General features: G+C 41.9%; 1 protein-coding gene and 1 pseudogene across 4 annotated transcripts in view; both read left to right on the top strand.

Moving 5' to 3' along the window:
* Window positions 1-13,936, top strand: part of LOC130282733 (oocyte zinc finger protein XlCOF22-like) — a 178,002-nt gene extending 164,066 nt beyond the window's left edge. Inside the window, exons 1-7 of one of the 4 annotated variants that reach the window (XM_056531364.1) lie at window positions 2,923-3,173; window positions 4,907-5,043; window positions 5,141-5,232; window positions 10,633-10,711; window positions 10,819-10,910; window positions 11,011-11,125; window positions 12,171-13,936. In XM_056531364.1, the coding sequence (XP_056387339.1) occupies window positions 4,956-5,043; window positions 5,141-5,232; window positions 10,633-10,711; window positions 10,819-10,910; window positions 11,011-11,125; window positions 12,171-13,819 (2,115 nt within the window). In that variant the 5' untranslated portion in view covers window positions 2,923-3,173; window positions 4,907-4,955 and the 3' untranslated portion in view covers window positions 13,820-13,936. Of the gene's footprint in view, window positions 1-2,922; window positions 3,193-4,906; window positions 5,044-5,140; window positions 5,233-10,632; window positions 10,712-10,818; window positions 10,911-11,010; window positions 11,126-12,170 lie in introns of those variants that run through there. The other 3 variants (XM_056531456.1, XM_056531545.1, XM_056531637.1) reach the window with 3 other exon arrangements.
* A 7,536-nt stretch (window positions 13,937-21,472) lies between these two features.
* On the top strand, window positions 21,473-21,581 carry LOC130344885 (U2 spliceosomal RNA; annotated as a pseudogene).
* The last annotated feature ends 3,621 nt before the right edge of the window (window positions 21,582-25,202 follow it).

Below are 25,202 nucleotides of genomic sequence, written 5' to 3'. Positions count from 1 at the left end.
ATCTCCTCATCCTCTATAGTAATAATATACACATCATCATCATCCTCGTATAGTATATATATACATCTCCTCATCCTCTATAGTATATATACAATCCTCCTCATCCTCTAGTAGTATATATTACATCTCCTCATCCTCTATAGTATATACACATCTCCTCATCCTTTATAGTATATACACATCTCCTCATCCTCTATAGTATATATACACATCTCCTCATCCTCATATAGTATATATATTCATCTTTCCTCACTTCTCTCTATAGTATATAATACATCTCCTCATCCTCTATAGTATATATCACATTCTCCTCATCCTCTATAGTATATATACAATCTCCTCATCCTCTATAGTATATATACACATCTCCTCATCCTCTATAGTATATATAACATCTCCTCATCCTCTATAGTATACTATAACATCTCCTCATCCTCTATAGTATATATACATCATCCTATATATACACATCTCCTCATCCTCTATAGTATATATACACATCTCCTCATCCTCTATAGTATATAAATAATAGTAACATCTCCTCATCCTCTATAGTATATATACACAATCTCCTCATCCTCTATAGTATATATACACATCTCCTCAATCCTCTATAGTAATATATATACATACTCCTCATCCTCTATAGTATATATACACATCTCCTCATCCTCTATAGTATATATACACATCTCCTCATCCTCTATAGTATATATACACATCTCCTCATCCTCTATAGTATTATACACATCTCCCTCATCCTCTATAGTATATATACACATCTCCTCATCCTCTATAGTAATATATACACATCTCCTCATCCTCTATAGTATATATACACATCTCCTCATCCTCTATAGTATATACACATCTCCTCATCCTCTATAGTATTATATACATCTCCTCATCCTCTATAGTAATATATACACATCTCCTCATCCTCTATAGTATCTATACACATCTCCTCATCCTCTATAGTAATATATACACATCTCCTCATCCTCTATAGTATATATATACACATCTCCTCATCCTCTATAGTATATACCACATCTCCTCATCCTCTATAGTATATATACACATCTCCTCATCCTCTATAGTATATATATATACACATCTCCTCATCCTCTATAGTATATACACATCTCCTCATCCTCTATAGTATATATATACACACATCTCCTTCATCCTCTATAGTATATTACACATCTCCTCATCCTCTATAGTATATATATACATCTCCTCATCCTCTATAGTATATACACATCTCCTCATCCTCTATAGTATATACACATCTCCTCATCCTCTAGTATATAACATCTCCTCATCCTCTATAGTATATACACATCTCCTCATCCTCTATAGTATATACACATCTCCTCATCCTCTATAGTATATACACATCTCCTCATCCTCTATAGTATATATACACATCTCCTCATCCTCTATAGTATATATACATCTCCTCATCCTCTATAGTATATACACATCTCCTCATCCTCTATAGTATATATACATCTCCTCATCCTCTATAGTATATACACATCTCCTCATCCTCTATAGTATATATATACATCTCCTCATCCTCTATAGTATATATACACATCTCCTCATCCTCTATAGTATATATACATCTCCTCATCCTCTATAGTATATATACACATCTCCTCATCCTCTATAGTATATATACATCTCCTCATCCTCTATAGTATATATATACACATCTCCTCATCCTCTATAGTATATATACACATCTCCTCATCCTCTATAGTATATACACATCTCCTCATCCTCTATAGTATATATACACATCTCCTCATCCTCTATAGTATATACACATCTCCTCATCCTCTATAGTATATATACACATCTCCTCATCCTCTATAGTATATATACACATCTCCTCATCCTCTATAGTATATATACACATCTCCTCATCCTCTATAGTATATATACACATCTCCTCATCCTCTATAGTATATACACATCTCCTCATCCTCTATAGTATATATACACATCTCCTCATCCTCTATAGTATATATATACATCTCCTCATCCTCTATAGTATATATACATCTCCTCATCCTCTATAGTATATATACACATCTCCTCATCCTCTATAGTATATACACATCTCCTCATCCTCTATAGTATATATACATCTCCTCATCCTCTATAGTATATATATACATCTCCTCATCCTCTATAGTATATATACACATCTCCTCATCCTCTATAGTATATATACACATCTCCTCATCCTCTATAGTATATATACATCTCCTCATCCTCTATAGTATATATACACATCTCCTCATCCTCTATAGTATATATATACACATCTCCTCATCCTCTATAGTATATACACATCTCCTCATCCTCTATAGTATATATACACATCTCCTCATCCTCTATAGTATATACACATCTCCTCATCCTCTATAGTATATATACATCTCCTCATCCTCTATAGTATATATATACATCTCCTCATCCTCTATAGTATATATACATCTCCTCATCCTCTATAGTATATATACATCTCCTCATCCTCTATAGTATATATATACACATCTCCTCATCCTCTATAGTATATATACACATCTCCTCATCCTCTATAGTATATATACACATCTCCTCATCCTCTATAGTATATATACACATCTCATCCTCTATAGTATATATATACACATCTCCTCATCCTCTATAGTATATATACACATCTCCTCATCCTCTATAGTATATATACACATCTCATCCTCTATAGTATATATACACATCTCCTCATCCTCTATAGTATATATACACATCTCCTCATCCTCTATAGTATATATACACATCTCCTCATCCTCTATAGTATATACACATCTCCTCATCCTCTATAGTATATATACACATCTCCTCATCCTCTATAGTATATACATCTCCTCATCCTCTATATAGCTCCGCCCACACAAGAGGCTGGTCACGTGGGCATGACATCATTTCAGGTCCTTCACTTCTTGTCTTGTACTGCAGAGCTCCGCCTTTTCCTGTCACATGACAATCCTCACAGGTCCTTTATCCACAAGTTCCAGCCTGATAAACTCTGCCCACACAAGTACTGGTCACATGATTGTGACATCATCACAGGTCCTACGCCTCCAGCATCTAGTAGATACAGAGGATTGAAGGTGATTACATGAGGAGGAGGTTTGTTACAGTGTGTCACCCCAGTAGTAAGGAGATTACATGAGGAGGAGGTTTGTTACAGTGTATCACCCCAGTAGTAAGGAGATTATATGAGGAGGGGGTTTGTTACAGTGTGTCACCCCAGTAGTAAGGAGATTACATGAGGAGGAGGTTTGTTACAGTGTGTCACCCCAGTAGTAAGGAGATTACATGAGGAGGAGGTTTGTTACAGTGTGTCACCCCAGTAGTAAGGAGATTACATGAAGAGGAGGTTTGTTACAGTGTGTCACCCCAGTAGTAAGGAGATTACATGAAGAGGAGGTTTGTTACAGTGTGTCACCCCAGTAGTAAGGAGATTACAGGAGGAGGGGGTTTGTTACAGTGTGTCACCCCAGTAGTAAGGAGATTACATGAGGAGGAGGTTTGTTACAGTGTGTCACCCCAGTAGTAAGATTACATGAGGAGGAGGATTGTTACAGTGTGTCACCCCAGTAGTAAGGAGATTACATGAGGAGGAGGTTTGTTACAGTGTGTCACCCCAGTAGTAAGATTACATGAGGAGGAGGATTGTTACAGTGTGTCACCCCATAGTAAGGAGATTACATGAGGAGGAGGTTTGTTACAGTGTGTCACCCCATAGTAAGGAAATTACATGAGGAGGAGGTTTGTTACAGTGTGTCACCCCATAGTAAGGAAATTACATGAGGAGGAGGTTTGTTACAGTGTGTCACCCCATAGTAAGGAAATTACATGAGGAGGAGGTTTGTTACAGTGTGTCACCCCAGTAATAAGGAGATTACATGAGGAGGAGGTTTGTTACAGTGTGTCACCCCAGTAGTAAGGATATTACATGAGGAGGAGGTTTGTTACAGTGTGTCACCCCAGTAATAAGGAGATTACATGAGGAGGAGGTTTGTTACAGTGTGTCACCCCAGTAGTAAGGATATTACATGAGGAGGAGGTTTGTTACAGTGTGTCACCCCAGTAGTAAGGAGATTACATGAGGAGGAGGATTGTTACAGTGTGTGACCCCAGTAGTAAGGAGATTACATGAGGAGGAGGTTTGTTACAGTGTGTCACCCCAGTAATAAGGAGATTACATGAGGAGGAGGTTTGTTACAGCGTGTCACCCCAGTAGTAAGGAGATTACATGAGGAGGAGGTTTGTTACAGTGTGTCACCCCAGTAGTAAGGAGATTACATGAGGAGGAGGTTTGTTACAGTGTGTCACCCCAGTAGTAAGGAGATTACATGAGGAGGAGGTTTGTTACAGCGTGTCACCCCAGTAGTAAGGAGATTACATGAGGAGGAGGATTGTTACAGTGTGTGACCCCAGTAGTAAGGAGATTACATGAGGAGGAGGTTTGTTACAGTGTGTCACCCCAGTAGTAAGGAGATTACATGAGGAGGAGGATTGTTACAGTGTGTGACCCCAGTAGTAAGGAGATTACATGAGGAGGAGGTTTGTTACAGTGTGTCACCCCAGTAGTAAGGAGATTACATGAGGAGGAGGTTTGTTACAGTGTGTCACCCCAGTAGTAAGGAGATTACATGAGGAGGGGTTTTGTTACAATGTGTCACCCCAGTAGTAAGGAGATTACACGAAGATAAGGTGTCAGTGTGACACCATTGTTGTCCCCCATCTACATTTCCACCATTGTTGTCTCCATCTACATTTCCACCATTGTTGTCCCCCATCTTTGGAGCCGCTCTATATTATATATGTCTCTTTGTAGGTGAGGTCTCCAGAACTGACCCCGGTAGGATGTGGCGGTCTATTTCTCCATGGAGGAGTGGGAGTATGTAGAAGGACACAAGGATCTGTACCAGGACATAGTCATGATGGAGGATCACCGGCCCCTCACATCACAAGGTAAGAAGAGATATATATATAGATATCACTCTCACTACCTAGTAACATAGAAATCTATCCAGCACTGATGTATTCATTCCCTGTGTGTTCCCCACAGATGGAGTCATTGATAGAAATCCACCTGAGAGGTGTCCCCGTCCTCTGTATTCCCAGGACTGTCCAGAGGGAAATGTCCAAGAGACGCATCAGGTAGATGACGCTTAAGTCTCTGCAGGTTGTAACATTTTGCTGGAAACCCAAGGAAAGAGGAATAAATCAGAATTGTGCAGGGATCTAAAACAGAGAGGTGCCTGACTAAGAAGGGTCGGTAAAATAAAGGGGAGGACAGGGAACTGCAGGGCTTCTTGAGTCCGATATCCCATAGAACAGACAATCCACGTCTTACTGTAATATTCTATTTCTACTGGGGTCAGAGTGATCAGGTCTCCCATGCACTGGACGTATCTCAGTAAGTCATTCTCCAGTAGTGGGGGGTCTGGTGATGGGATGACCACTTTAGCCACCTGCACCAAATGACGCAATAAGGACTTTTTATTGGAGGGTTGGGACTCTCCTATTTGAGGACCATAATCACTGTAACTTCATGGATGGTATAAAGTATAATGGACTACAGGGGGGCATTCCCACCAAATATGAGACGTGGTCCCTACAGAAAGTCCACAGCACCAGCGAGCATTAGGGACTGTCGGGAACCATCAGGGGAACTAGGCAGGAACTCCATACCCACGAGCAAGAATTCTGTAGTCAGTTTCTTGCTTTCTATTGCTGATCATTGATTTGTATGAAAGGTGGAAGCATTTCAGGTGCAAGTCATTAAAGGGGGTACTCTGCCCGTAGACATCTTATCATGGGGGTCCCACCACTGGGGACCCCCGCAATCTCAGCTGTGGCACCCAAGACATCCGGTGCACGGATCGAACTTCGCTCAGTGCCAGATGACTGGCCATGCGGAGTGGAGGTTTGCGACATCACAGCCACACCACGCTCCTGACATCATGGCCACACACCTGAAAGCAAGTCTATGGGAGGGGGCGTGACAGCTGCCACGCCCCCTCCCATAGACTTGCATTGAGGGGGCGTGGCCGTGACGTCGCAAGCCTCTGTCACTGCACCCGGTGCTCTATACGAATGCTGGGTACAGCAGGGAGATTTCGGGGGTTCCCAGTGGCGGGACCCCTGGGATCAGACACCATATCCCTTATCCTTTGGATAGGGGATAAGATATCTAGGGGCGGAGTACCCCTTTAAGAGGGTGTAAACTGCTTATATGGCAGCACAAAATGGAGGTAGGAGGGAAGAGGCGTTGGTCAATAACAGCCTGTAGGGGAGGCCTATCGCATGGGAGAGAGGGCGATATGTAGAATTTAAGGAGGTCAGGTCCCGATGTAGTTTTTGAGGAGGGTCTACTGCCTGACGTGGTGCAGAGAAAAAAGTGGGCTTTAAATGCCAGAGGAAGTCCGTCCCCCTTCCTGTCACATGACCGCAGAGAACCGCCCACCGACTTAGCACTCAGTACTGAGATACTTGCAAGTTGCGCAAGAGACGTGATTCCATTTTATACCAACACTAATTGGACCTATGGATGGAGGGTAAATTACAACACTATATTCCAATTGATCACTTGAAATGATCACTAATACCCTAAATATACCATCCACTAAAGAAATGATACACTATAAAACATAACTTTTAATATATTGCCTATCATTAAAATATTCAACCAGGTAGGTCCCTTCCATAATACCAATGTAAACCTTTTGGATCTGCATGTAACTACGTGCTATTGTATGGTAACCATACGTTAATATTGTACTAATTATTCTATTGCTGCATATGTGTGGCAGTAAATGCATACAGTATCTCTAGGGTTAAATATTATTAGCTGGACAATAAGGCAGAGCGAGACCAACAACTTCAGATTAGCCAGGCGCGGTGCTAGGAATAAAGTAAAGATCAACTTGTAATATCATATCTAGCAAAAGAGGAAAAGAATCCGCACTCACCACCGGGAACGGTGCTAGATGCTCCTAACTGGAGTTCATGACGGGACTGAGACTGCAGAGACGTTAAGTGCACTCAGAGGCTATAACCGGTCATTTCGCGCTTCATCCGGCCTAATGTGCAAATGCGCAAAATGACCGGTTATAGCCTCTGAGTGCACATAATGTCTTCGCAGTCTCGGTCCCGTCATGGACTCCAGTTGGGTGCATCTAGCACCGTTCCCGGTGGTGAGTGCGGATAATTCTTTTCCTTTTGCTACATATGATATTCTATTGCTGTGGCTGCAGTCCTCAACAAAGTTAATTGGTTGGACCTAAACTGTTGATACTAAAACATTAAACACACATGTGCCCCCCCCCCCCCCCCCCCCCCCGATGTTTTACCACCAACAGATGGCTTTATCAAGGGCTATAGGGCAAATGGCGTGTGTTTGAGCTGATCTGGGGTTTATAAAAACTCCCCTGTATGATGTAATCATACAGGTTGTGGCATTCATGAAGACTTCCAGCAATCTCATTGGTGAATCGTTAAATGGACAATATCACTGGCCAGTAGAAATAGCTGCCAAGCGATGGCGTTAAACTTCCCGTAATACATTTCTTTGATTGGCATGTAGTTGAGCCAATCAGGGATTGGCCACTTTCCATCCGTATCCCCTAATGGCTAAAAGCAAGATATACGTACATGCGCAGACTTATCTGCGCCAGCTGATGGACACTGCTGCAAACACGGCCTCCGACAGCGCTTGCGCTTGTGTCAATGTTTACATACATCATGATTGGTCCTTCCTCCGGGTGACGTGAACAATGTCGGCGCACGTGTTATTGTTTACTTTCTCCCCATTGATCCTTCTCCGGATGACATTATTCTTCATGATTGGCTCTTTCTACTCTGATGCCTTTCTCTCCCTATGTTCCACACCTCTATGCGCACACCATTCTGCGCTAACTGATCATTTTGAACCACTGACACCACTGTTTTTTATATTTGATTTCCCAACAAGGATCTAAATAGGCCAGTAATTATTAATTGCCTTTTTAACCTATGGACCAGACGGTTCATTTAGAGACCTAAATAAAGAGCAGTCAATTAGGAATTAAAAAGAAGGGGAGGAAGGGAAAAGGAAAAAAGGGGAAAAAGGAGGAGGAAAATGACAATTATCTGCTGAATTGAGGAAAACGATCAATTAGTATATAAACCGTCCGATAAGGGTGGTAACATAGTGTTGATGGACCAACAAGATTACAAGGATATGGTAATGCACCTTTTAAATGACAAAAGCACGTACAAAAAACTTGATGCCAACCCTTTACCTCAATTCGTAAATGAACTGAAGTAAATTTTGCAGAAAGCTGAACAGGATCTTCTGATTACGGAGGATGAATATAAATATTTGTTTAATGCTTCTCCTACTATCGCAACATTTTATGCGCTTCCGAAACTTCACAAATTGAGTCGCCCTGTCCCTGGCAGGCCAATCGTTTCAGGCTGTGATAACCTGACGCAAAATATCAGTTGTTATGTTGATGAGTTCTTGGCCCCACACGTGGTCGCACTCCCGTCTGATATCAAAGACACTAAGGATGATGTAACAAGATTGCAGGAGATCACATTCCCCCCAGGAACCTTGATTGCCAATCTAGAATCACTGTACACAAATATTAAGCACAATTTGGGTTTGCATGCAGTTGAATACTTTTTGAAAACTAAGGGTACACAATTCACAGCTCACAACCAATTTGTGTTGACACTATTACAATTTCTTTTGACGCACAATTTCTTTTTATTTGATCACCATTTTTATTTTCATTTGAAAGGCACAGCAATGGGCACCCCGTGTGCACCAAATAATTCTAATTTATTTCTTGGATGGTGGGAGGACACCAATACACAATTCACATCGCACATTTTGTTTTGGGGATGTCTTATTGACGATATTTAGATTTTTTGGGGTAGCACTTCACAACATTTTAAATTCCTCTCCCGTGGCTGAGGTGGTGTCCAATGGCACAATGTTTGCCTCATTCTTCATCTCCAGTATCACTCACTAGGGCTGTCCCTGATCTCCCTTGATTTTTATACTCACTCTTGAACCCTGTCAAGGCCAGGTTGTGACCAAGTCCAGGTTTTGACCCATTGTGGACTATGCTGACGACCTGTTTTTTTTTTTTTTTTATCACTGTCCCAAACCTTTCGACCATGTCCTTTCCCTCTTCCCTTCTCTCGTCTCTCTGTTGCTTTTCATTGGACTACATCGTCCCTGAAATACCTGGACACTTTTCACCACTGAAATTTACCAAACTAATTTTTTCCCGCTATTGCCCATCATTACATTGATCTAGACTGGTGGCATTTAGGGACCTTCTCGTGGTTTGGGCAATTAATTTTCTTCCTCGTCTGCTCTATCTTTTTCAAGCTCTTCCTGTTTATCTTCCGCATTCGTTTTTTCTTCTGTCTCTTTGCTTCTCTTAAATTCGTCTGGACCAACTAACCAGCCAGGTTGGTGAGGCCTCTTCTTTATAGACTTAAACTGGATGGGGGGGGATCTTGGCTTCCAGAATATCTACCATTATTACATGGCATCTTCCCTTACAGGGGGTGGTTGACTGGCATCGCCAAGAAACTGTGGGTCCCACCGGAGGCTCAGCTCTCTCCGTTGCCCTTGTTGGTTTTCCCATGGTTGTCACCAGCGCTATGTCCTCCTATGTCTCATCCTGTTCTCTCTACTAAACTGTGTGACATGTGTTTAGGGGGGTCACCCTCGCTCCTTTGTCTTCCCCGATGTATCCCATTCTCCGGAATCCTCATAGATCTGGAGTTTTGACAGATGAGAGCAATAGCTTATATCCACGATGGCTCTTGGTCAACTGAAGAGGATCTCCCGGATCTGGTCTTTTTTTAAGGGCTGGGTTTTTCATGGGCTCAAGAGCTCCGACATTTTCTCCCCTCCCTCCCTTCAGAGTCTCTCTTTGCCCAATCGTGGTCCTCTTTTGAGCCACTCTGTCCTGGCTCAGTTGTGGGTCGCCATTTTGCATCCACTCTAGGTTACCCTCCACCTAGCTACACACCTACCCTCCACCTTTATGGAGTCGCAGCGGGGTGCCCGATTCTGTTGGGTTTATTCCTCTTCCATCTACCAAGAGGCAGGTTTTAAAGGGAAACTCCACTGCCCCAGCACACAGAACATTTAGTTCCGAATGCTGGGTGTGGGCTGCAGGAGTCAGGCTAACAGCCATGTCCCTTGTGATGTCATGCCATGCCCCCTCAATGCAAGTCTATGGGAGGGGGCGTGGCGGCCGCCACGCCCCCTCCCATAGACTTGCATTAAGGGGGCGTGATGTTACGAGGGCGTGTCTAAGCCGTGTCTCTTCTCACCCCCTTCCAACCACAACCCAGTCCTGATAACGTGTTCTGTGTTGGTCTGGTCCACGTTGATCGCTCTGGCCTCCCCTACGGACATGTTCACAACCCTCTGCATAAGGGGGTTATATTATTGGCTTGTATTGGAAATGGAAAATAAATAATTATTTAAAAAATAACAAAAAAATGATTGAACCAATGGTCATTCTATATATTTTTTCTCTTTAGGCTGAAGATCTGATGGATATTAAGGTTGAGGTTAAAGATGAAGCAGAAGAGGAGACGGATTTCGGGGCCGATCAGCAGTGTAAGGAGGGGGAGACTATTATTGGTGGAGGGTCTCCTAGATACTACTACACCCATCATCTGATCATCACATGGAATAATCTATTCATCACTGTGTGTTCCCTACAGATGGAGTCATTGATAGAAATCCACCCGAGAGGTGTCCCCGCCCTCTGTATTCCCAGGACTGTCCAGAGGGAAATGTCCCAGAGAAGCATCAGGTAGATGAGGCTGATCCTATATCTCTATAGGGGGGGTCCTGCAGTCATAGATGTGGGGGTAGATTTGGGGGGGTCTCTTATGTTGATGTTTCCTCATCAGGATGATTACCTGACTATTATTAAAGAGGAGGATGAAGCAGAAGAAGAGATCTTGAGGAGCGATCACCTGTGTATGAGGGAAGTAAAGGAGGAAATGCCAGGCGGTGTTGTCTCAGGTATGTAATAATTCCAGGAGGTGTTACCCCAGGTATGTAATAATTCTAGGAGGTGTTGTCCCAGGTATGTAATAATTCCAGGAGGTGTTGTCCCAGGTATGTAATAATTCCAGGAGGTGTTGACCCAGGTATGTAATAATGCCAGGAGGTGTTGTCCCAGGGATGTAGTAATGGATTACAGAGGGAATTCAGAGGTTTCTTCAGGGGAGGCTCCACCTTAGATCTACATTACATTAACCCTTCAGTCCCCAGTGATCCCCTGTGTTATGTATAGTCAGGACCTGAGGTAGGTGATTATATAGAGATCCTCTCCAGGGTCATCTTTAGACTTAGATATCATTTCCCATCAGTATAATGTTCTATTACCTTGTGACAGTTCTTTTCTCCTCCCCATGGCTCAGTATCTAATTGTAATGTAAGAAGCCAAAGGTGCTGAAAATGATCATTTAATTATCATTGTATCCTGTGTGTGTCTGTAACAAGGCTGAACATTCAAGGGTATGTAAACTATTTATCAGTCATTTAGGTCATTTCTGTTATCATAATTTTAACCCCTTAAGGACCTTGCTAATAAAGCTTGTATGTCACTCAAAGTCCCAGCCTGGTTGTTTTTATAACATCAGTGATATGTAACTCTGGTAATAGTTTTCCAATCCAAACAATTCTGACATCTTTTGTCACAAGTTGTACTACATAGTAAGAGTAGGGCAATATCATTTTTTGTTTAAAATGCCAAAAATCATTGTTATAAAAAATAAAAAAAGGTTTTCTTATTATTTATAGACTACAAATACTTTTATATGCCGACTTTATTTTGTCATTTTTGGATGTATTAGAAGCCTAACAATTTTACTCAAAATGTAGAAAATTTTGGAAATGTGAAAAGTACAGTTATTATGTGCTAACATGAGGAGGCAGAACATCGGTCTACTCCATGTTGGCTCCACAAACTGCATCAAAGATACAAGTGTTTATAGCCCAATAGGAATGTCCGACATTACTGTGCGGTATTAATACTAATAACAAATCCATTTATATCCTACAGGAAATCCCAGTAAGAACGTCATGTTATCCCTGAATGATAAAGGAGAAGATGGAAGGATCATGGAGCGCTCCTCAGGACAAGATGGAGAGATCATGGAGCGCTCCTCCGGACAAGATGGAGAGATCATGGAGCGCTCCTCCGGAGAAGATGGAGAGATCATGGAGCGCTCCTCAGGACAAGATGGAGAGATCATGGAGCGCTCCTCAGGACAAGATGGAGAGATCATGGAGCGCTCCTCAGGACAAGATGGAGAGATCATGGAGCGCTCCTCAGGAGAAGATGGAGAGATCATGGAGCGCTCCTCAGGACAAGATGGAGAGATCATGGAGCGCTCCTCAGGAGAAGATGGAGAGATCATGGAGCGCTCCTCAGGAGAAGATGGAGAGATCATGGAGCGCTCCTCAGGAGAAGATGGAGAGATCATGGAGCGCTCCTCAGGAGAAGACCTCCTTACCCCTAATGTCCATCCAGATCTATCCTATAATAATCCTCCCGATCATGGGGAACCTTCCCCTGACCAATCACACATTGTTATCACAAGGACAGGTCAAGAAGGGAGGAAAAAGTTTAAATGTGATGAATGTGGAAAACAGTTTACAGCAAACTCAAGTCTTCTTACACACAGGAGAATTCATACAGGAAAGAATCTGTATTCATGTTCAGAATGTGGGAAATGCTTTACAGGTAAATCAAATCTTGTTATACATGAGAGAAGTCACACAGGAGAGAAGCCATACTCATGTTCAGAATGTGAGAAATGTTTTACAAGTAAACAAAGCTTAGTTGCACACGAGAGAACTCACACAGGAGAAAAGCCGTATTCATGTTCAGAGTGTGGGAAATGTTTCACATATAAATCACATCTTGTTACACATGAGAGAACTCACACAGGAGAAAAGCCGTATTCCTGTTCACAATGTGGAAAATGTTTTACAAGTAAATCAGATTTGCTTAAACATGAAAAATGGCACACAGGAGAAAAGCCATATTCATGTTCACTATGTGGGAAATGTTTCTCTAGTAAACACCATCTTGCTACACATGACAGAAGTCATAGAGGCGAGAAGCCATATTCATGTTCGGAATGTGGAAAATGTTTCACAGATAAATCAAGTCTTGTTAGACATTCGAGAAGCCACACAGGAGAGAAGCCATATTCATGTTCAGAATGTGGGAAATGTTTTACACGAAAATCACAACTTGTTATACATGAAAGAAGTCACACAGGAGAGAAACCGTATTCGTGTTCAGAATGTGGCAAGGGTTTTTTACAGAAAGCCCATCTTATTATACATACAAGAAATCACACAGGCGAGACGCCATATTCATGTTCAGAATGTGGGAAATGTTTTTTACAGAAATCACATCTGGTTTCGCATGAGAGAATTCACTCAGAAGAAAAGGCATATACATGTTCAGAATGTGGAAAATGTTTTACTTATAAATCAAATCTTACTATGCATGAGAGAATTCACACCGGAGTAAAGCCGTATTCATGTGTAGATTGTGGGAAATGTTTCACGAGTAAATCAGATCTGGTTAAGCATGAAAAATGTCACACAGGAGAGAAGCCGTATTCATGTTCAGAATGTGGGAAATGTTTCTTAAGTAAATCACAGCTTATTATACATGTGAGAACTCACATTTAAGAGAAGTCCTCTTCCGAATGTGGGAAATGTTTTATTAGTATGGGCAAACGAGTAATGATTGTCATTCATGTCTTGCATAAAAATAAAAATCTGTAACATGACATTTGTTTCCTTCTGTGTCCTATAGAGAACGCGTCATTAAGAAACTGACTTTTTAACCCCTAGATGACGTCAGGTATACATCTGCGACGTTGCCGTTTTGGATTTAACACACCAAGACATAAATGTACTCGTAGTGTTAAGTGACTATGAAGCGAGCGTAGGAGAAGCGTTTGCTTTATAGGTGTTGAGTGACGGCTGCACTAACCGGACACTCATCGCTAAGGCTTCAGCAGCTGCCCTTAACGAGGTACTCCCCCTCTCCAAAGGATAGGAGATAAGATGTCTGATCGGGAGGGTCCCTCCGCTGGGACCCTCCGATCTCCGTGCGGCACCCGACATTTTGTGCCAGGTGCTGCTGGGTTTCCCAGGCAGAGACGTGAAATCATGCCACATTCCCTCCATTCATGTCTATGGGAGGGGGCGTGACTGCTAGGGGATAAGGGATGGATAGGGGGATAAGATGTCTAAGGGCGGAATACCGCTATAACCCTTTAGATGCCGTTATCAATGCTGATCAGGCCATCTAAAGGAACAAATCATAGCTCAGTGGTGCTCATCAGACCCCCACAACACGATCGCAGAGGTCCAATGAGCCTGCATTGCTAGAAGGGTAATTAACTCCCTTTGCGCAATGGAGGCGGTAGCCGGCATACCCAGCATCCCTGCCTCCATCCCCATCCCTGCTTCCATATGCCCGCCCACCTGGTACTCACTTAGGCGAAGGGTCCCAATGAATATTTACAAGATGGGTGGGCTTATTGGAGCAGAAGGGACAGATGCTGGGTATGCTGGCTCCCAGCTTCTCTATTACTCCTTAAAGGGGTGCTCCAACGTTCTGAATACGCCCCCTCCCATGGACATAAATGGAGGGGGCGTAGCATGACATTGTGAGGGGGCGTGGTTGTGATCGCGGGAACATGCGCCAGTGCACACAGTTGACCCTTTCTACTGGTGAAACTCTTTGGGCCCATTCACACTAGAGAATTTCCTCTTAGAAATTCCAATGTAGCAGCCTTCCATTGTTCCCATGGGATTTTGCTGGACCGTGCACCGTGCCAAATTTGTGTAGACGTAAATTCCAAGGCGAAAATTCTAATTACGGACCTCGCCCTAAAGAACGAACATTCCACTTGGGAATGCAGTACGGCATAAGTGAAAGAAACTGTGACCTGTAGCCGAATGGGACCTGAGGATTAGTGGTTAAGATTAGGGGTAGAGATGAGCGAATTTACAGTAAATTCGATTCGTCACAAACTTCTCGGCTCGGCAGTTGATGAATTATCCTGCATAAATTAGTTCAGCCTTCAGGTGCTCCGGTGGTCTGGAAAAGGTGGATACATTCCTAGGAAAGAGTCTCCTAGGAATGTATCCACCTTTTCCAGCCCATCGGAGCTCCTGAAAGCTGAAGTAATTTATGCAGGATAAGTCATCAACTGCCGAGCCGAGAAGTTCGTGATGAATCGAATTTACTGCGTGTTCGCTCATCTCTAATTAGGGGGTTAAGATTAGGGTTAGAGGTTAGCAATAGAATTAGGGTAAAGATTAGAGTTGGGGTTAGGATTAGAGGTTTGGGTTAGGATTAAGGTTAGAGGTTAGGATTAGGGGTCAATGTACTATAAAGACAAAAAAGACAAGAGGTGCGCGATCCTAGTGAAATACCATAAAAATTCAGGCAATGTTGGCAATAATATTATTCTCACCGGAACGCGTTATGCTTAGAGCATAACCTCTATAACAGCTCATCAGATAGCGGGTCAGCAGCCTTGGAGCACCCGATCCTCCAGGAGAGTCGCCAGACAGAGATAAAACTTGGTAGTAAAAAAAAAAAAAGAATTTCTCCAAAAACAGGCGCTTCTCCCAAAAGATTAAAAAGCACTGTTAACGCGTTTCTAGCTCGGACCGAGCTCCTTATCAAGACGTTCATGTTTCACAGTAGTAGGGACACACATATAAATGGATACTGTGCTAATTGCATTAGCTAGGAAATTGCTCGGGAAACAAGTACAGTGATCCCTCAACTTACAATGGTTTCAACATACAATGGTCTTTTCTGGACCATTGCAAGTTGAAACCAGACTCCACATACAATGCTATGGACAGTCCAGATCTGTGAAACATGTCAATGAACTGACCAATCAGAATGGGCATTCACTGGTAAAACTCCTGTGCTGCTGAAGCGAATGCACTGCCTGGTGTCTAATAGCGCCCCCTACAGTACAGGGAGGTATTACATGTTCTGTACTCTTTACCTGTATTACTGAAGTGTATGCACTGACTGGTGTCTAATAGCGCCCCCTACAGTACAGGGAGGTATTACATGTTCTGTACTCTTTACCTGTATTACTGAAGTGTATGCACTGACTGGTGTCTGGTAGCGCCCCCTACAGTACAGGGAGGTATTACATGTTCTGTACTCTTTACCTGTATTACTGAAGTGTATGCACTGACTGGTGTCTGGTAGCTCCCCCTACAGTACAGGGAGGTATTACATGTTCTGTACTCTTTACCTGTATTACTGAAGTGTATGCACTGACTGGTGTCTGGTAGCGCCCCCTACAGTACAGGGAGGTATTACATGTTCTGTACACTTTACCTGTACCAGGGTTAGCTGTTCTTTTGGATACCAGGTGAGGGCGGCTCCTTGTTACTTTTTAGGACATTGCGTGTACTGTACAGGACCCTGAAGAAGCTCCTGTCCTCTACATAGACCAGTGTTTCCCAAGCAGGGTGCCCCCAGCTGTTGCAAAACTACAGCTCCTAGCATGCCCGGACAGCCTTTGGCTGTCCGGGCATGCTGGGAGTTGTAGTTTTGCAACAGCTGGAGGCTCCCTGCTTGGGAAACACTGACAAAGAGTGATTTACAGCTCCCAGCAGATCTTTCTTACTTTTATATATAAGGATTTGCTTTATCTATATTAGTTATCTACTTATTTTTATTTAATCCTCACTTTTTCCTATTTTTGGATGACATTTTGGTGCCTCTAGAACCAATTACCAGGTTTCCATAGAGTTCTGGTCTCAACATACAATGGTTTCAACATACAATGGTCTCAACATACAATGGTTTCAACATACAATGGTCGTCCCAGAACCAATTAATATTGTAACTTGAGGGAACACTGTACACCCAAATCCTGGCTTCACTGAAGGTGTTCAAAAATGGCAGTTTTACAACATCCTGTGGCACTTAACTTATATGATAAATGTATCTAAGTATATTAATGGCCCATACAAAAAATATGGAGAAAAACTGTTCCAGGTTAAACCCCCCCAAAGGACGAGGGGGCACTCCCTCCGTCTGGAGAAGAAAAGGTTTAGTCTAAAGGGGCGACACGCCTTCTTTACCGTGAGAACTGTGAACTTATGGAACGGTCTACCTCAGGAACTGGTCACAGCAGGAACAATTATCAGCTTTAAAACAGGATTAGATACATTCCTGGAACAAAATAACATTAATGCTTATGAATCAAATATAAAATCCCATCTCTTCCCCAATATCGCGCCGCACCCCTTCCCTTAATTCCCTGGTTGGACTTGATGGACTTATGTCTTTTTTCAACCGTACTGACTATGTAATTATGTAACTATGTAACTATGTAACTATGTAATTATGTAACTATGTAATTATGTAATTATGTACCTATGTAACTATGTAATTATGTAACTATGTAATTATGTAACTATGTAACTATGTAACTATGTAACTATGTAATTATGTAACTATGTAACTATGTAATTATGTAACTATGTAACTATGTAACTATGTAATTATGTAATTATGTAACTATGTAACTATGTAACTATGTAACTATGTAACTATGTAACTATGTAACTATGTAACTATGTAACTATGTAACTATGTAACACATTAGTTCACACTTCTTATAGAATTAATAACCATCCTAAATAAAATTCAGTAGTGCACTTAAAAAACTAAAAGATATAGATGGATTTGACCAATAAATAGTTAAAACACAGTGTAGAAAGTAAAATCCTGAGGAGCGCTATTCCACAGTAATTGTCTGTCAATCATCATTAAAGGGGTAGTCCAGTGGTGAAAAACATATCCCCTATCCTAAGGATAGGGAATAAGTTTGAGATCGCGGGGGGTCCGACTGCTGGGGCCCCCTTCGATCTCTCTGTACAGGGGCCAGGCTCTCCGGCCAGATAGTGGGTGTCGACCCCCGCACAAAGCGGCGGATGACACGCCCCCTCAATACATCTCAATGGCAGAGCCGGAGATTGCTGAAGGCAGCGCTTCGGCTCTGCCATAGAGTTGTACTGAGGGGGCGTGTTGGCCGTCGCTTCGTGCGGAGGTCGACACGCCCCCTTCCCGCGGGCTGTTGGGGCCCCATACCGCGATCTCAAACTTATCCCCTATTCTTAGGATAGGGGATAAGTTGTTCACCACTGGATCACCACTGGAGTTCTCCTTTAAGTGTTGTTACTCTGTGTTTACATTGTAGCAGTGCGGTTATGTCATAATGATGCTGTGAGTACGAGGGAGACCACTAAAGCTGAATTCTAGATGTGAGTATTAGCATAGACAGCCTCCAGATAATTGCATTTCTTCAATTAGTAGTGGGTTATGCTGTAAAGAATAAAGAGAGTACAGACAGTCAGCTGTCTATTAGAGCGCGCTGCTCATGTGCATCTTAATCGGCCTTCTCTGTGATTTATTGCTGGAGATAAAGACTATTTGGAAAAAATTTGAAATTAGTATTAACAATCTGTTTTAGTACATTAGCTATTTAACCCCTTAAGGACTCAGCCCATTTTGGCCTTAAGGACTCAGACAATTTAATTTTAACGTTTTCATTTTTTCCTCCTCGCCTTCTAAAAATCATATCTCTTTTATATTTTCATCCACAGACTAGTATGAGGGCTCGTTTTTTGCGCGACCAGTTGTCCTTTGTAATGACATCACTCATTATATCATAAAATGTACGGCGCAACCAAAAAACACTTTTTGTGGGGAAATTAAAACAAAAAACGCAATTTTGCTAATTTTGGAAGGTTTTGTTTTCACGCCGTACAATTTCTGGTAAAAATGACGTGTGTTCTTTATTCTGAGGGTCAATACGATTAAAATGATACCCATTATTACATACTTTTATATTATTGTTGCGCTTAAAAAAAATCACAAACTTTTTAACCAAATTAGTACGTTTATAATCCCTTTATGTTGATGACCTTTAACTTTTTTATTTTTCCGTATAAGCGGCAGTATGGGGGCTCATTTTTTGCGCCATGATCTGTACTTTTTTTTTGATACCACATTTGCATATAAAAAACTTTTAATACATTTTTAATAATTTTTTTTTTAATAAAATGTATTAAAAAAGTAGGAATTTTGGATTTTTTTTTTTCGTTCACACCGTTCACCGTACGGGATCATTAACATTTTATTTTAATAGTTCAGACATTTACGCACGCGGCGATACCAAATATGTCTATAAAAAAAAAATTACGCTTTTTGGGGGTAAAATAGGAAAAAACGGACGTTTTACTTTTTTATTGGGGGAGGGGATTTTTCACTTTTTTTTTACCTTTACTTTTACATTTTTTTACATTTTTTTTTACACTTGAATAGTCCCCATAGGGGACTATTCATAGCAATACCATGATTGCTAATACTGATCTGTTCTATGTATAGGACATAGAACAGATCAGTGTTATCGGCGATCTCCTGCTCTGGTCTGCTCGATCACAGATCAGAGCAGGAGACGCCAGGAGCCGGACGGAGGAAGGAGAGGGGACCTCCGTGCGGCGTTATGAATGATCGGATCCCCGCAGCAGCACTGAGGGCGATCCGACCATTCATTCAAATCGCGCACTGCCGCAGATGCCGGGATCTGTATTGATCCCGGCACCTGAGGGGTTAATGGCGGAGGCCCGCGAGATCGCGGGCGTCGGCCATTGCCGGCGGGTCCCTGGCTGCGATCAGCAGCCGGGATCAGCCGTGCATGACACGGGCATCGCTCCGATGCCCGCGGTTATGCTTAGGACGTAAATGTACGTCCTGGTGCGTTAAGTACCACCTCACCAGGACGTACATTTACGTCCTGCGTCCTTAAGGGGTTAATGCACTAGCGCGCTGCTCATAGTTACATAGTCAGTACGGTCGAAAAAAGACATATGTCCATCAAGTCCAACCAGGGAATTAAGGGGTAGGGGTGTAAGGGGATAAGGGGTAGGGGTGTAAGGGGATAAGGGGTAGGGGTGCGGCGCGATATTGGGGGAGGGGATGGGATTTTATATTTCTGCATAAGTATTAATGTTATTTTGTTCCAGGAATGTATCTAATCCTGTTTTAAAGCTGTTAATTGTTCCTGCTGTGACCAGTTCCTGAGGTAGACCGTTCCATAAATTCACATTCCTCGCGGTAAAGAAGGCGTGTCGCCCCTTTAGACTAAACCTTTTCTTCTCCAGATGGAGGGAGTGCCCCCTCGTCCTTTGGGGGGGTTTAACCTGGAACAGTTTTTCTCCATATTTTTTGTATGGGCCATTAATATACTTATATACGTTTATCATATCCCCCTTATACGTCTCTTCTCAAGACTAAACAATTGTAACTCCTTTAATCGCTCCTCATAGCTAAGATGTTCCATGCCCCATATTAGTTTAGTCGCGCGTCTCTGCACCCTTTCCAACTCCGCAGTGTCCCTTTTATGTACATCTTGGTCGCCATTCTTTGTGATTTGTTGCTGTAGGTGAAAACCATTTTTTAGAAAGAGAAGTTAGTGGTAGCTAGAGATGAGCGAACTTACAGTAAATTCGATTCGTCACGAACTTCTCGGCTCGGCAGTTGATGACTTTTCCTGCATAAATTAGTTCAGCCTTCAGGTGCTCCCGTGCGCTGGAAAAGGTGGATATTGTCCTAGGAGACTCTTTCCTAGGACTGTATCCACCTTTTCCAGCCCACCGGAGCACCTGAAGGCTGAACTAATTTACGCAGGAAAAGTCATCAACTGCCGAGCTGAGAAGTTCGTAACGAATCGAATTTACTGTAAGTTCGCTCATCTCTAGTGGTAGCAAGCTGTTAAATATATTAGCGCCGTATATGCGCATATAGTTCTGCAGCCATTTGCATACAGCATGTGTATCAAATATTTTTTCTTCAGTCCCCTGTGGGGTGGGGATTTGAATTATTAAGTTTGCCAGTCTTAACCTTCTTATGTAACATAGAATGTGTTCACGCTGAATTATATATATATATATATATATATATATACGGGATGAGTATTTAACTCAGGGAGAGTTCACCACTCCTGATGTGACGGAGCTTTCACGGGCCACTAAGCACTCCGCAGGCATTCTGGGTAGGGGAATATGCAAATCAGCTCATTACATCACCTTTTCAGGTGATGTTCCCTGGTATCAGCTTAGCTCCAGTTACGGAATATAAAAAGCTAATCGGGATTAATGCCAAGCCAGAACTCTCTCTCCAGAAGGAAAGAGAGACCCAAAGAGAGAACCCCGAAACAGCTGTCTGCAGATGGCTCTCTCTTTCCTTCATGAGAGAGAGTTCTGGTTTGGCATTAATCCCGATTAGCTTCTCGGGCTTTTGGCTAAGATCAAGTGTAGTATCTGTTCTTATCAGTTTTCATACCGGTGGCAAACTACGCCGGTATGGGGCTGGTGGGGATGGGTGCTGCATGGAGGATGCAGGTGTACCAGGGCTTTCCGGGGCTGGTTTTGAGGAATCGGCTCGACGGCTGCCCCGATGTGACCTGTTCCCTCCGGGTCTCGCCATGAGGCTGAGAGGGTCTAGAGCCGAGGTACTTTTGTGCCTCGGGGAGTGGTGACCCCGAGGTGCCGAAGCTCACTGGGTATACTGGCTCACTGAGTTGAAGCACGGGCACCATGATCTCTTCACCTTGTGGCACTCACCTCTTGATTCCCGGCCTTCTGGTTAGGATCAGAGAAATGTTTATAGATCTGGCCGGATGTCCGGGCAGTATATCTGCACATTCACTTATTTATTTCTTTTTTGTCTCACTGCGTCACTTTTTGCGTGTTGTATGTTCACAGGATTTGTCAGGATGCGGTGCCCTTCTGGGTGTCCCTCCTGGTGGTCTAGGGGAGGTGTGTGTGGCCATTAGGTTCCTCACCTCCCTGCAAACACCCCGGGTACTCCTGCTTTGGCAGGGTACCTACCATTATCAGCTCTGCGGGCAGATATCTTGGCTAACGCCAAGGGGGAGCATTTGTGGTCCCTTAGTAGCTTCGGCGAAAAGGGACATCGAACCTGGAACCTCGCAGGTACCTTTTGGTCCGGAGGCGAAGGGTAAGGTTTGTTGGGGGGGCCTCTCTCCTATCGGAGAAGGGCTTGCGATAGACCGCATCCTTTGTGCACGTTTTTTTTGTGTAACACGTTTGCACTTTTTCTTGCACTTTGGGTGATTCAAGAGCACGTTCCTCAGCTCTTAAAAAAAAAAAAAAAAATGAATCCCGATTACCCGATTAGCTTTTTATATTCCGTAACTGGAGCTAAGCTGATACAAGGGAACATCGCCTGAAAAGGTGATGTAATGAGCTGATTTGCATATTCCCCTATAGACAATGGAAAATCAAAGGGGGCCTTTGCAAAGAGGGTAAATTATAACCCTTGTATACATATGTGCAGAATTATATGTCTTTTTAGATAAATATATTTATATATATGTTACCATTTATTTAAAGTGCTGAGACACCCCCTACCAAGGGGTATCTGAGTTCTGATGAAAAATGGATGTTATTATAATATATGTACATCTTATTATAATTACTGCTCGTAATAGAGTTAATAAAATTTAAAGGGGTACTCCGGTGTAAACCTTTTTTCTTTTAAATCAACTGGTGGCAGAAAGTTAAACATATATGTAAATTACTTCTATTAAAAAATCTTAATCCTTCCTGTACTTATTAGCTGCTGAATACTACAGAGCAAATTCTTTTGCTGGGGACTTGGGTTCAAATCCCACTAAGGACAACAATAAATAAAGCATTATTATTATTATTATAATAACGTCAGCAGAGAGAACTGTGCTCGTGATGTCATCAGAGAGCACACTTCTCTCTGCTGACGTTATTATTATAATAATAATAACGCTTTATTTATTGTTGTCCTTAGTGGGATTTGAACCCAAGTCCCCAGCACTGCAAGGCAGCAGTGCTAACCACTGAGCCACCATGGTGCCCTTAGCATACATCTGCTATGCACGGTTGCTAAAATGGACAGAGATGTCAGCAGAGAGAGCACTGTGCTCGTGATGTCATCAGTGTTCCAAAAAGAAAGGAATTTCCTCTGTAGCATTCAGCAGCTAATAAGTACTGGAAGGATTAAGATTTTTTAATAGAAGTAATTTACAAATATGTTTAACTTTCTGCCACCAGTTGATTTAAAAGAAAAAAGGTTTTCACCGGAGTACCCCTTTAATGCAAAATTAATTAATTGTCACATCCTTTGTTATATTAAAAACTAATAATGGGAGATGAATATGCAAATATATATGCATGGAAACAATAATAAAGGAGAATAGACATGTATATATGCGTTCATGCATTAATGCACTATATAATTATAGAAAGTGCATTATGGAGGTCTAAGGATCCCCCCAAGGGATATTACTATATTGAGGAGATTATTGGGAATATAATGTTTGATAGTGACTTTCGCTTGTGCCTCCCACATCGTCTTGTCTGGTGTTTTTGGGGAGAATTCTTCCATAGCCAGGGATTTCCTCTTTTATAATCCAATCTGTCCCTGTTAAGTTTAATGACCTTTTTCTCTATAAACTCAGTTTCCAATTTTAATATTCTATTAGTAATGTTTTGATTGATTGTTGTGAAATCGGGGTGCAGAGAAAATTGGCGCAACTCCTCTATTTACCCGTCCAATATCATTGTTAACATTATCACACATTTTGCTGCGTTTTTGCAACAACATGTTAAAGGTGCGAGCGTATTAAAGGGGCATACATCAAGCAGATGATTAAACCATTGTACAGTATACATTTCCTCATCAGGGAAAGTAGAGTTAAAGGTCAGTCTAAGACCTCTACGTGTAGTTTTTTCAGAGATATATAGTTTCAGAAAAATGACAATCGATCTGATGTTGGAGTTCTTCTTTAAGTTTATTTTCTAGCGTATGAAACAATCTATTCATGGAGACAGTATCTTCACTGGAGAAGAGATTAACAGAGTTATTATTCTCTGGAACTACGTCGCCAGTATTATTAAATGTGGTCAAACGGGAGATCAATACATCCCTGAGATTAAAGGGGACCTCTCATCAAAAAAACTTTTGATATATTATAGATTAATGTCTGCAGAATAACTTTACAATTGCATGTTATTAAAAAATCTGCTTCTTTCTATTTAATTTTCCACTTTGAAGAAATGACCACTAGGGGTCTCCCTACCAGTCCTGGCAGCAAGCATTTCAGACTCATGCTGGAGTCCTAAACACTACGAGCTGCCAGTCTGCTTTGTGCACAGTCTGTTTGGCTGTGAACAAAGCAGGCTGGCAGCTCTGAGTGTTTAGGACTCCAGCATGAGTCAGAAATGCTGCTGACGGGACTGATCGGGAAAAATACAATAGAAAGAAGCAGATTTGTCATTAACCTGTTATTGGAAAGTTATTCAACATTCATTAATCTAAAATATATCAAAAGTTTATTTGATGAGAGGTCCCCTTTAAGTCTATTCGCATAGTATTCCATGTTCACTGATAAGTGCAAATATATATATATATATTTCTATCTAAAAAGACATATAATTCTGCACATATGTATACAAGGGTTATAATTTACACTCTTTGCAAAGACACCCTTTGTCCCTTTCCATTGTCTATATATATATATATATATATATATATATATATATATATATATATATATATAATTCAGCGTCAACACATTCTATGTTACATAAGAAGGTTAAGACTGGCAAACGTAATAATTCAAATCCCCACCCTACAAATACAAATACACATGCTGTATGCAAATGCCTGCAGAACTATATGCGCATATACGGCGCTGATATATTTAACAGTTTGCTACCACTAATTTCTCTTTCTAAAAAATGGTTTTCACCTACAGCAACAAATCACAAAGAATGGCGACCAAGATGCGCATGAGCAGCGCGCAAGTGCATTCAATACCTAATGTACTGAAACAGATTGTTAATACTAATTTCTATTTTTTCAAAATACAGTGATCCCTCGACTTACAATGGCCTCAACATACAATAGTTTCAACATACAATGTCTTTTCTGGACCATTGTAACTTGAAACCA

This window comes from Hyla sarda, chromosome 1 (genome assembly GCF_029499605.1).
Source record: "Hyla sarda isolate aHylSar1 chromosome 1, aHylSar1.hap1, whole genome shotgun sequence".
Taxonomy (NCBI): Eukaryota; Metazoa; Chordata; class Amphibia; order Anura; family Hylidae; genus Hyla; species Hyla sarda.
Note: the sequence above shows the minus strand (reverse complement) of the source record. Positions and strands in the feature narration are given on the sequence as shown.